General features: G+C 42.5%; 1 protein-coding gene across 1 annotated transcript in view; it reads right to left on the minus strand.

Annotated features, from left to right (window-relative positions):
• The window catches only part of SUSD3 (sushi domain containing 3), a 297,720-nt gene that overhangs the window by 78,506 nt on the left and 204,753 nt on the right, over positions 1-14,461 (minus strand). The window contains exon 3 of the mRNA XM_069206419.1: positions 11,450-11,597. Coding sequence (XP_069062520.1) covers positions 11,450-11,597 — 148 coding nt within the window. The remainder of the gene's footprint in view (positions 1-11,449; positions 11,598-14,461) is intronic.

The following is a 14,461-nucleotide window of genomic DNA, read 5'->3' on the forward strand; positions in this document are numbered from 1 at the left end:
TACATACAAAAGAGGGTTTAGCCTCTCAGAGAGCACTTCACTCGCCCAAGTTCACCTGGAATTCAGCCTTATGCTACAAGTCCTAGGGAGAAGTTACAATTCTATAAACAAGAATTTGCAATGCAATAGGTCTCGCATTAGCAAGAGTTAGAGCTGTTGGCATTGTGAATGATAATGACAACCTCACATTAAACCTTTATCAGAAATAAACTGTGTTTGTGCATTCCTTCATACACTTGACATTAGTCTATAATAGTCTGAACAGCCCCTATTTAGCACCACATTAAAAACAGCATTCGGAAGAAACATGGTCATGTAACCATATAGTCAACTCCTAGAGGGCATAATCACATGAAAAAAGAATGACAAAGGACATTGCAGAGGAACCGTATAATCAGCCCCTTGAGGGCATAGTGTAGTACACATTTTCAGGCCTAGCAGGCCTTTTAAATATCATTTAACTGTGGAGTCAGTGGCACAAGAGTGCAGTGCTGCAGGTCATTGCTAAATTTCCCTATAGATTCATCAGCAGAAGGTTCAGTACTACTGGTCGTGGCTAGATGTCCTGTAGAGTCAACAGCAGAAGGTGCAATTCCACTGGCTGTGGCTAGATGTCCCTGTAGAGTCAACAGCAGAAGGTGCAGTACCATTAGTTGTGGCTAGATGCCCCTGTGGTACCAGGTCCTCAGTGAAATGGCTGAAATATTTAGCCATGCTGTGCATTAAACCTTTATCAGAAATAAACGGTGTTTCTGCATACATTAAACCTTTCTAAGAAATAAACTGTGTTTGTGCATTAGCAGAAGGTGCAATACCACTGGTCGTGGCTAGATGTCCTTCCGCAGCCAGGTTAGTAGTACTTTGGGACAATTATCATCCTTCAGCCCTTGGAGACCTAGTACGTTATACATTTGCAGGCCGAGCAAGGCTGTCAGAATATTATTACAAGCAAGGCCTTATAACTCCTCTCAGCTGTAAAAAGAAAAGTTCCAACTATAAGAGAGTTTAAATGTGCATTAAATGGTGGAAGAGGTTATGATTTGTGGGCCCCCTTTAACCTAGTGTGATCCACAAGATGGCCTGGAAAGAAAGACCACATAGTTCTGAATGTTTTGGTGGTGGTCCCATTGCCCTAGGACCACCACAGGCTGAGTTATGGCTAAAAACGTGTTGTGAAAGGAATGCCTGCAAAGCATTATGGGCTGAGTTTCCCTGAATATTATAGTATCGGCTCTCCCACAATGCGGGGAGAGCCGCTGTTGAGGATTCATTCTGGGGTCAATTTCATGCTATAGAAAGCCACACAAAATATACAAAATGCACGCGGCACAACTACTTGTAATTACTGATTATATAAAGAAGGACCAAGTGAAGGGCAAACTCGGAAAACAAACCCCGTGCGTGAACACAAGCGCTTACTGACAAACACAAGAGGCAGGAAAAAAAGAAAAATAGTCCGTCCAAACAACCGAAAAGCATTCCAGGCGTGATTAAACTGTTCTTGGCCGTGGCTCCCTAGCCAAGTACAAGAAGTACCGTACCCGCTGCGAAACCAGTTAGGAGGCAGCAAAACAAGAGCAACACTGCCTTCGACCTATGATATGCGGCAGACAGCGGCAGGCGGGACAAAGTCCTATACTTAATCAAACAGCTCTTGCAGACAGTGCATGTACGGAGTCTAGGCTCAACCTAAAAAATTGCACAAAATCTGGACAAACAGGGTTAGTACATTAAATATTAGCATATGGCAGGCTTTGGCAACAGATCCCTACTCCATCTACAGTAAAACATCTGTGAACGGCATTGAAAACAAAAAATATAATAAACCTTTGTAACAAGAACCTCCCTTTTCCAGTAATTAATAAATAACGTTGCTAAAATGCACTCCCTTTTAGATGGTAACAACAGGCTAAACAGACGCACCAAAGATAGGATGGTCTTGCAAACATATGCTACGCTGAAACTGGCCTCCTATCTATGTACGATATTCTCAGTGCACTTAAAGAGAAATCTGACGGCAACTCGTTTCGGCATCTTGCCATCTTTTGTTGACCAACCAATCCTGGAAATACAATGGCCTGAAAATGTGCAGATTATGTGATGCTGTAAACAAGTATATTAATCATTTGATGTATATACGCCCATTCTTAAAAACAGCTTGTGTTTTATTATTGAAAAACTATTTTAATGCAAGAGACATTAAAACATGCAGAATGGCTATAGTAAAAGGAAGTGATCCAACTGACCCACAGTTTAACTGTAAATTGATGAAATTCTTAATTTTATAGGAGTATATAATTTGGACTGTACCGTTGAGACCAATTGGTTCATAAGATTCAACCCTGCTCAATTCCTGTACATGATGACATTTTAAAACAACATGGTCCACATGAGCTTCACGGCACCCTATTGATGACTGGTTGTTAATGCGTGTTGGTGGCCATATAGTTCAAACACATTCAAGATTTGTGGAAATCTGATGTCTTAACGTTTCTTGACAAAACCTGGCTATGCTGATTATCTTCCCCTCCCTTCATTTAAACTAACATTTATTTGAATCGGTTTTAGAGACACTATTGCACCTTACAAATGACAACCATGGTGGGTTTTATCATCCTAATGGAGGTGATTTATTGAGATGATTTTTTATTTTGAACTCTGTTTGAGGTTTGAAGATGTATAAAGGTACCACAAAGGGTAAGACATCTTACAATCAAATGCAAGAGTGGTATGTTGATTATAGCAGCACATCATTATTGTCGACATTCAAGAGAATAAGGTTCTGCCTGAAAACTGCTGGACACACAAGGAACTTTGCAGCAGGTGCTTTGAAACCCATAAAGTAATTCAAAACACAGTGCCTCCGAAGCTCAGTGCCTGAAGTGCTGGCACCGGTCACACCACCCTAAAGCCGGCCCTGTGCGGAAGCATTCTGGTTTGTTCGTAAAAATTGTTACTAAATGGGATGATGTATGCACCTCATAGCTCTGGGCTCTGGTGCCACAAAACCTTCAGCAATACTGATAGCTACAGGCTGAAACAGCTGACTGTACCCCCAGGTAGATACTAGTAAATAAATTCTGAGCAAGCTAAGCAAACCTGCAGGTCACATTGGTTCACGGTGCCATTCCACTGACACCACCACACCAATATCTATGCCCCTGGGTGTACATTACAACTAAATCACATTCAGGCATAGCAGCAAAGGAAATAATCATGCAGAACAAAGAGGTAGCCATACAGTATGTTAAAAAAATTAGTCAATTGACAATGACCTACAGTACAGTACTCAGGTTTCCTTTTGGGCTCCTTATCTCACCTTTGATAGCTAAGCCACATCAAAAAGAGCAACCCTTTGAGGCAGTGATTGAGGTGTTATGAGTAATAGCTCCACATAACACAACACATTCAATAAATAAGGAGCTTAACGTTCCAAATCACTTTAGTTGAAAATACATTGACTGATAAACTTTAATAAGCAAAACACAAGAATAATCTAAAAAATAATTGTGAATCAACAGATCAAAAGTTATAGCATAAAATGAAATTGAGGACGGAGATGAATGGAAAAAGGTGTAGATAAAGCACAAGAAAATGAATATTTTAACCTGTATGTCCACAGGGATAAAAAGGGCATTGATAAATTTCATTGATGGTGAATCATTCTGCAGCAGACTGAGTCACCAATAGCATAACTACTCAGAGAAACTTAAGAACATGTCCCATGGATCATCCCTCTTGGCAAAGGGGGGTAGGGGGCATATCACAACCAATCGGGTCTGCTTAATCCATTCCACCACCTCACTCATATGTAGGAAGGCCCTTGAGAAGAACATGATTTCGATTAGTTTCAGGGGACTTTCCAGTTCCCAACTCACAGGTCTTCAGTTCTCAACCCACAGATCTACAGTAGACAGGGTAAACGAAGTGCAAGCATCAAATACTTAGAACAGGGACTCTCCGAATTTGAGAAGTCAACTATTTAGGTTTTCGAGTGCTGATCACATATTTCTGTTGTAAGGTGCTCTTAGGTTTGACAGTGATGCACAAGCCACAGTTGGGAGTGTTCCCAGCCTGCAAAAGGGAAAACGGTCTTTCATTCAGTGTACTTAGAGATCTCGTTAATGAAGAAAAGAGCTCCATACTTCATGTCTAGTTGCAACAATATACAAGTAAACAACTCCTACGGCTCGAATATTTCCAAACGAATATACTGTAGCACTATGGGAAAAAAGTACTGAGTAATGGTGTAAAATTGTACGATAAATTGAAGAGTTTTTGAATTATTGGAAATGCCTAATTTGTAAAAAAAAAAAAAAAAAAAAAAAAATAGAAAACTAAAGTGGGGCCCAAAGGTTTTCTTAGATAGCATGCAGATGGAGCCACCAATTGCCAGGGTAGCCAGATATCAAGTGTAAGAAATTGAAGACGTAGTTGAGGAAGATGCATATCCACCTTAAATAATCATAATTCTTGTCAGGGTCAACACCTAAAGTCACTAAATAAACTTTGCTTAACTTTCTAGCAGCTTGGAACAAAGAAGGCTGGCTTAACTTAGAGGCATGTGTAAAGTATTTATGCAGCACTCAAAAAGTAATAAAGTAAAAACACATCACAAGAAAAAATGCAAACCAATACAGAAACAGAGAAAACATGTTTAAGGAATAAAATGACACAAAATGAGAACATTTCAATGAGTAAAACTGAAGATATGAATGTTTAAGTTTTGATTTGAAAATAGCACCCAAAAACACAAAGCGCAAACCGGTCACGCACGACTAGGTCCATAATAAAATTTAGAGAAGACCACAACGGAGCACTGGTCAGATACAAGGAACAGATTTGTCCCATTGCAAAGTTTACCTTCTGGCCTAGAAACGTTTATGGAGCAAAAGTGATTGTCGACGAGTCATCAGTGGGGAAGGTTGCAAGCAGGATCTGAAGTGGGTTTCGATGATGGCGGTTTGCTGAAGAGCAGAGTCTGAGTGCAATCGTCCATGAAGGTGGAAAAGCTATGAGAAGGCATAGTCCGACATCCATGCCCAAGAACACTCCACATTAATCGGATGTTTCTCTGCATAAATCCCAGTGAAGCGCTGTACATTCAGACCTAAAAATGTCTCAAAGCAGATTTCCCTTAGTGGTGCAAGCCGGCAAGTTGAGGACAGCCGATGATTTGACATTGATAGCTGTGGCTTTGATGGAGACCCTGGTCTCTGTTGGTTCTCTAAGTAGAAAGTTTTCAAAAAGTTTCTAAGTCCTATTTCTTTCAGTTTGGGGGACAGGAGGAGTACCCTTCAACTTCAACCAAGGAACCTGGAGTGGGGGACACAACTTGGAGGTTAGGGCTCACTCCAGCAGAGGCCAGCAGCAGAGTCCAGGGCAGACCCATTTGGAACTGGTCAGCTGTGCAATTGAAGCAACAGAAGCCTCTAAATAATTGTTTGGTTCCTGTAGCGCAAATAGGAAGTCAGCCAACTGACCTCTGGAGTCACTTCTCGGGTCCTGGTTTCAAGGCAAACAGGTCCTGTCTTCGTTCAGGATTCAGCCAGAAGGGCAGTCCTTCTTTTGTTTCAACACAGGTCCAGGAATGTTCTGAGGAGAGGTCTGTTGGGACCACGTTTATGCAGAGTGCCAGCCTGTGGGTGGAGGACAAGCCTTTGTCCAACCGCTAAACCAGTTTTGACCAACCCTCAATAGGTTTAGTGCCAGCCTATCTAGAGAGACAAAAGGGAGGCAGGCCTACGTGTGAGCTTCAGCTGCCAGTGGCAAGGTACGCTCACTTTTTTCAGGAAGGGTGTGGGCACATCCCCAGGCTATCCAGTCAAGGGAGGAGGTGCCTTTCCCACACCCAAAGGACTCACCACAAAGGAGCCATCAGGGGTCAGGTGCCAGCCGGACAGTGGCAGGAAAGCCTTTTGGTTTTAGGCATCTCTCTAAAAGAGTAATTTCCAAAAATGTAAAACAAAATCTGGCCGGTCCATCAAGTTGGATTTTAAATTACTATTAACAGAATCATTGAACTTTTTTTGTAGCTACTCTTAAACTGAACTTAGCACTTATTAAATGTAATAGTGTAAACCAGTGTTAATCTATGGCAAAGCCAGTGAAGAACGACTTTGGAGGTTTTTTACTGTCAGGGCATTTAAGGCATATTATATACATGTCCTCATTTTTAAATACCATGCACCCCGCTCAATGGACTTTCAAGGCCCACTTTAGTGGTGACATATAAGTATTAGAAAGGAATGTTCAGACACGCCTAAATGTTTATTTTGTCCGGTTGAATTGCCACCAGTGGCATTTAAATTGCATTCCCTGGTTACAGATAGTACCATATACTAGTGACTCACAAGCTAAGAAAATGTTCCATTCAGGGGTATAACAATTGTGATAGGTTTGAAAGCGAGGGCACAAACATTTTATCACGGGTTAGCATGGGTAAGATACACAGAATCCTGTGGCCAACAAAAATGTGTTCATTAATAGAAGAGACAAATCTGGGGGAATACCATGCACACAGTGGTAATTTCTAACACCAAGGGTTCCTAGTCTTGATTTTACCTCATTTCTCTTATACAACCCTACATTTCCTATCTCTGTAATTCATACAGGTTCTTTTTCATCCCCATATTTTTCTCTCTTTATCACTGTTTGGCATTTATTGTCTTCCTGCTTTCTACATTTTCTGTCTCTCTGTTGTTTACGGTCAAGATCTGATGATGAAAAATATGTTGTGGACCCCAGAAATAAGTTATGGTGCTCATCACCCGCAACCAGTAGCTCAAACTATGCAACCCCCAGCACAAGTTAAGCACCAATTATTGTATCTAATAGAAACCTCAAGGTAAAAACAATTGTTCTGCAGGACACAAACTAAAATCAAGGTTCAGCTGTCTCAACCACTGATAGAAGTATTGTCATGTATCTAGTTGGTTTCATTGTGTCAACCTTATCAGGCTTCGAACTGATTTGAGAATTTCCATAGAAATGAAATAGCAGCATCGAAGGACAAAAGACAAAGCAGACACAGCAGCCTTTGGGTTTCTCAAGGGTGATCCTACAGAGGGCTGCACGAGCGTTCAGCAGCATTTTTGAATAATGCGCAGGAAAAACTGAACATTTTTGGAAGGCAAATAAGTGCACGTCAACCCATTACCTTGATGAACCTTCATCGTAGCATCAAGTCTACTTGGATTATGCACTATGGATGACCAAATCATGCAGCAAAATATTCTAAATTATACAGTACATTTAAAATTATGCAAATTCTGTGGCAAATGAAGTAAATATGCAATTATCCAGTAAATGCTGCAGTTACAGAATCACGCAAATCCACTGTATCTCACCATCAGCCACAATTTGATAAAAGTTAAACAAAAACTAAACATTATAATTCCAATAATTTCTCATTATTAGTTACAATTTGAAGAAAACATCTTTTTCAAATGAGCTACTGTGTTATAATGTCCAGTATTTCCAGTGCTCCGACCACTTGGTTCATGATGTAATCAGAAACCCCCAGTAGAAATATTTTCAATATTGGACCATTTTACAAGGTAATAAATCAATCCTTGCATTCTATCACTCTCTCTTTCTTCATCTATATATGGTTGAAGGATTCCACAGCCAGCCTTGCAGGTCTTCCATGGACCAGAGGTGCAGGCGTAAGCTCTAATTCTATTTTTTGTAACATATTTTTATTAGGTTTTCTCAAAGGTACAATAATGGGTGGGGGAGGTCTATGAGAGAGGGAAAAGAGCATGGAGCACATTGCACATATAAGCTGTATGGGGGCCATTCTGTAACACATAATTACTCATTTTGACCCTGTCGGGCTTTTGAGCGCCAGGGTAAATGTGGCGGTCCCACCGCCAACAGGCTGGCAGTGCAAACCGCCACATTATGAGTGTGGCGGGTTGGCCGTAGCAAACCCGCAACATCTCCACACATACCGCCATGATGGTCGGAACCGCCATCAATAGATGATCATCTCCACAGAAGACTGCTGGCGGTATTAGAAGCTGGCTTTCTGCCAATGGTTTCCGCAGTGGTAGCACTGCTACGAAAACCATGGCGGAAAGGCTACCCATGACAGGGAATTACTTCCCTCTCACGGGTAGATGACTTCCACAAGCCCTGAAGGAAGCACTAGACCCCCCTCCAGCCACAGCACGCCCACCCCCATCCAGACACATCACCCCCAGCCCCCTCCAGACACAGCGCCCTCCTCCCCCATCTCCCATCCCCCACATACGTGCACACAGACATCCACACGCACCACACATTCACACACACATTCATTTCAACATTCATACACACACTCAAGCACGCATACTCACACCCATTCAAGCATGCATACTCACACCCATTCAAGCACGCATACTCATGCCCATCCAAACATGTATACTCACACGCAGACAAACATGCATACTCACACGCAGACAACGACATATTTACCACAACACTCGCATGCACACATGCATACATACTTACATGCAGACTCACTTCTACATTCAGACATGCATACAACCATGCATACACACATTCATGCCCACAGGCAGACACCACACACTCATACACGCACATACAACACCCCCCACCCTCCCACTCCCCTCCCTGATGATCACCTTACCTGGTCCAGGGAGAAGGTAGTCTGGCAGGGACTGGGATGGAGCACTTCCACCGCCAGCATTGGCCCGTCAGCAGGACACCGCCAGGCCATATTATTGCCCATAATACAGCTGGTGGAGTCCTACTGGTGGGGCGGGGCCGGTGATGGAATCGCCCAAGTGCCTCCACCCACTAGCACGACTACTGCTGGATTTCTGCCCAAAGTGTGGTGGAAATCCGGCAGTACCCGTGATATGGTGGTCGGAAGACCACCAGCACTAGCGGTCTTCTGGTGGCTGTGGCCAAAGTCGTAATGAGGGCCATATTAAGGTCCAAGTATCCGCATTACATTGCTCAATAATCCGTGTGTACAACAATTCAATTATGCTGCATGGTAACACCATGTGTCCCACACACATAAAGAGAGCTGCAGTGAAAAATAGATGTGGCCTTGGATGCCAGGAAATTGTACAATTGGGGTAGAGAGAGGCAATGGGCATGCAAGCGCGGTGGTCCATCTTGTCTGTATATGTGTGAATGACATGGGACTGAGGATTAACATAGGGTGGAGTGCAGCACGTTGTCAAGATATCTGAAGGGACGCACAGTCAGGGTGTAACCCAGTAGATGGGGAGGGGATGGGTGGGTGAACATGTGTGTGAGACTGGACATATCTGAGGGACTGAGCGAGGGTACCCACCATGGAGCCACAAGTGTGGGTGACCCCAGATGATAAGCTTCAAGGTGGTGTCATTGTGTGTTTTATGTTGCAATTCACTTAAAAAGGAAGCCCATTGTGGAGAAATGGAGAGTTTGAGGCTGCAAACTTCCTTGTTACGGAGGGCCTTCTCCGCGGCTGCTCCCCATTTGCAGAGAGCACCATACCAGGCCTCTATCGGTGGCTGAGCGGCGGAGTGCTAGTTAGTGCGCTTAGCAAGGAGGAGGGCCAATGCTGTGAATCAGGTGGGTACTTTATGATGTTTCCTGTGCCCGAGTATACCACGGGAACACACTTCCCAGGTCCGCAGGTCCATGAGCTCTGTTATCTCATGCAGTGTCACATAAATGGAGTCCCAATAATTCTGTAATGCAGTGCAAGACCATAGGGCATGCATCTGGGTGGGACATGGTGGACAGGTTATGTGTGCCTCTGGGTAGTATTAGTTCAGTTGTGCGGGGGTAAGATACACCCTATGCAGGACAATAAACTGAATGTTCTTGAACTGTGAGTTCCATGAAACCTGCTGTGGGTGTAATAATGCCTTCTTCCAATCCTTATCGTGTATGGTCCTCCCGAAATCCATGAGCACTGATTTTATGACTACTTGCACTTGATGTCTCTCAGAGTCATTGCCTTGTAAAGATAACTCTGGTACAGACAGCCTTCCCAAGACATCCTCAAGACCTGTGGCTGACTCTCCCAATGCATGCCAACCTCTGAGAAGCAGAAGTATGCTAATGCAAGATACTTGTGCTTTTTATTTGAGCATTGCTACATTGAACGCTGTTTATTTTTTAAGGATGCAGTATACAAACTTTAAAAAAAAATCTTTAAAAAAAATACGACCTCAGTGCCCAATGAGACACTAAGGTCAAACTGACCCCCACCTTGAGTTTGCTGTACATGGGATTTGACCTTAGACAGAGGTATCTGGTCCAGGCTTGCTGGGCATGAGGCAGGACTAAAGGTCCCATTATGTTTCTTCTACATGTCACGATATTGAGATAAATAATATAGACCTCCACATATATTGACTCACCATATATCGGCTACCCTTATTTCAGGAAGGAAAGCATGCATAGAGAAATATAGATTTACTATTCTATCTCCACATCTATTTACCTTATTGATATGGTGCAAGCTGATATTGTCGAGTCAATATTTGTGGAGATTGGTCAGGGCAGCTGGAAATATATGATTATGTGGCCATTTCCACTTATTTATGGATTTGCCACATAGTCCATTATCTGCTACATAATATTTAGATTTGAACAAAAACATGTAGCTTGTAAGTCATACGTTGGAAAGTTGTTAAAAACGTGGCGAAATGTTGGCGCAGTGGAAGTCGTTCAATGATCATGTTTCCGCTCTCTATCTCTCTAATTGGTTGTTAAACTGATACTAATGAGTTGAAATCTTTGCCCAGACAGTGTTACCACGTTTCAAAATGACAAAATATTGAAGCAAAACAATCACAAAATGTGCTGCATTCTGCCACTTAATTTGGCTTCTGTTGCCACATAATTTGGTCCTCCCTAACGTATAATTTGATTCACCCCTGGCACATTATTCAGTGGCCCTGAGCTTTACATTAAAACTAGAAATATTGTGGCACCACGGCCCTTCTGCCCTTAGCTCGCTGTACCTGGTCAAAGACTACTTGCTCAGGGGGCAGATTGGTGGCATTATTTGACTAATGATTTACACTATAAAAGGCAAACCTGTTGGCTTTTCCAATGCTAGTTCTGTATTATATGCCCCTCTATGTCCCCTCTTATAAAAAGCCACATAAATACTTTCTACACAGAGAATATATTATCCTCTATTATTCTACGTGAAATAAAATGCACCGAAGGTGCAGGTTTATAACTTTCCACGACCTTGAGCTGGAAACACAGTTCTACCTAATGAAGCATGAGCCACTCAGGCATATAAATGGAAATGTGTGTGAAAGTTAAAGAAAAATCAGGTACATATAGAGCCAATAAACTGAATGAGCCACGTTACCAGAATGTAGGAGAGCATTTTAATATCTCTTCTTATTCAGGACCCTTGGAATCTTGCACTTACAATAATGCAATAATGCGGCGTGTAGATTTAATCCGGGCTGCTTACCTTTCAGGACGCCGTCTGCCATTCTTTTTAACAAATTTCATAAGGCAACAGGTTAGAAAAGCCATCGACATCAATAGAATTATGGCACTGCTGATGATGGACGCGATTACAGCCACTTTAAATCCGAAAGTCTCATATTTGGACATAGCTACAAAAGAATAAATATGGAGAGACTTATAAGTCTGAATGAACTATATGATATTTGATGCATAGTCTAAACAAGGGCTGTCTGCCACTGGTCCAGAAGGGCCAGTTGCATGCAAAATACATTAACATAGGATTAGTACATTTTCATACGGAAGTTTACTTCTAACTTCAAATTATAAATTAAAAATGTTTAGAATGAATAAACATTTCTACAAGTGCTCCTGGAAATCTTTTTCCAGCCATCCTGCTAGAGACCATTTATGAATAAACAGATCTCAAGATTTGCAACTTTAATGTAAAATGCCCTGCATGTTTGTAATTGCATGCCAATTTTTTTACATTTGGGGAAATGGTTTTCCTAAGAATCAACTAATTTGTAAGGATGCTCCAGAGATGTGGAACGCCAGGACATATTGTTTGGGGTCAAGGGCAACAAGTTTTCATGTTTATTTTGTACTCGGGACAAGTAGGCCCAATACCATAGAACACAAACCCTTTGGCTGCTAGTTTACAGAGAAAGGAACTGTCTCGAGTTATTGCATTCAAATGCTAATGCTGTTCCAACTTCTATTTACGGTTCATTAATGAAAAACCTTCATTATTAGGGTGAGCGCTGTAAATAAACATTTTATGGTCACACGGCATCACTGACAGTGCTTTCAGTAAAAAAAAAAGTGTACACAAGTTTGAAACGTTTAACAACAAGAGGCTAAGTATAATGCTCCCAGAATGCTATCTGATTATATGCAAATATTTGCAGAAGCTTGTAAGCAAGAGTGATGATTCTTTGCTTTCAAAATAAAATGTTCAGAAAAAAATGCAAGTAAGAAAAAAAGGTTTCGCTACTATGAAACTTTAGGTGCTATTCCTTTGAAGAGTCATTTAGCAAAATGTATTAATGCATGCTAGTATTTCATAAAAATACTCGTAATGGAAAATCAGTGCTATCATTTTCAACAAGATTGTGGGAAGTATGGAAATAAACAAGCACTGGCAAAGCCAACCGATCCAACATTTTTTGTGAGTCTTTTGGCTTTGTAAATGAGTGTCTTGTTTTGATATGGCTTCGGTAAGACTTAATTGTGGTGGGAGCTGCCAGTCCCTCACCATTGTAATAAACATTGGCAAAAAGGAAAAAAAATGTTCATATCAAAAAGCACACATTGCCACCATTGGCTTAACTAAAGCCCCACAGCCCCCCTTCAGGGCGCCCCCTCAGCACAGCAACTGCCCTGAGTGAGTCTTGAGGGGGAACCCCTCCATGTTATTTGCTGGGGGGCCCACTCTAGTTTTGGTACACCACTGATTGCCACAGTAGTTCCTGGCACTGAATAAATCTTTGTGTGCCAATAAGCTCCTTGAGGAAGAGCAGAATGCAAACACTTACAGTAAAGCCAGTCGACAGATAGAGAAAGAAAATATAGGTTTAACCTGTTGATTGTGGGCGTCGGCCACTGGCCGACGCCCACACTCCCTCCCTGGTGCGGGTCACGACCAGTGGCCGACACCAGGGAGGGGGTTAAAAACCCTCCGGTGCAATGCACCGGAGGATTATTATTATTTTTTTTTACCGTAGGAGACGCGGAAGAGCTTCCGCGTCTCCATCCCACCCCCCTCCCGCCCCCTTATGACGTCAGGGCGTCACAGTTTTTCCCCACCGGAGAAGGAGAGAAGCAGGTAAGCGTTCTCTCTTTCTCCGGTGGGGAAAAAAAGGCCAAATCGGCCTCCCCAGATGCCAGGGAGGCATCGATGGAAAGGGGAGGCTCTCCCCTTTCCATCGATGCCTCCCTGGCACCGTTTCCTGGCCGTGGATCGCAGCGTGGCTGCGATCCACGGCCAGGAAACGCCCCTAGGCACCAGGGATCTTCTTTGGGGGGGTCGGCCCCCTCGTAAACGGGCCGCCCCCCCGGGGGCAATATTTATTAATTTACATAGTTTTGGGGGGGGATCGCGCCCCCCACAATATAAAAAAAAAGAAAGGAAAAAAAAAAAAAGACAAAAAAATGGCGGGGTCGGCCCTTGGAACATGGGCCGACCCCAGGGGGGAAAAAAAAACCATGTAGTTTTGCCTGGGGGGGCCGATCGCCCCCCCCAGGGTAAAAAAAAAAAAAAAAAAAATGTTGGTGGTCAGCCCTTAGGTTGACCATCAATGGGGCCATTTTTTTTTTTATACATGTGTGCTTTGCCAAGGGCAAGCACACATGTATAAAAAAAAAAAGGTTTGTGACATGAGTGTATGGTTTTCTTTCTCTCTCTCTCTCTCTCTCTCATATATATGTGTATATATGTATATATATATATAGATATAGATATAGATATATATATATATATATATATATATATATTTTTTTTTTTCAGGACAAGCATTGCAGCGTCCATGTGCTGCTTTTCTGACTTGTTGGTGTGTATCTGGGCTTCTAACAACGCCCACCTCACGCCCATCACTACCACTCGTTCGTGGGCTTGCCCTTCAAAAATCCTTTGATGGCATTGGAAAATGATTTACCTTTTTCCCTCCTTGGGGAGGTTTTGTTACCGCCTTGGCCATCGCCCCTGGTACATGGCTAATTGCACTTTTGCTGTTACGTTTAACTGCGAGCGAACTTCTTTTCCTTTTGTATAACTCTTCACATGATGCTCATGGTGGCCGTGGCGATGTGAATCGGCTCTCTTATGTGAAAGAGTTTAACTTTCAATTATCAATTTATGTGGCAAGAAAAGTTGGGTTAGGAGTTTATAACGCTAATAGCTCTACCTCGAGCAGATGCGAGACCCATTGCATTGTAAATGCTTGTTATTCTTGTGTGTGTTGTTTTATAATGGTGAACAATTTCACCACACTCCACGAGGACCGTGATCAAGACT

The sequence above is a fragment of the Pleurodeles waltl genome, chromosome 9 (assembly GCF_031143425.1).
Source record: "Pleurodeles waltl isolate 20211129_DDA chromosome 9, aPleWal1.hap1.20221129, whole genome shotgun sequence".
Lineage (NCBI taxonomy): Eukaryota > Metazoa > Chordata > Amphibia > Caudata > Salamandridae > Pleurodeles > Pleurodeles waltl.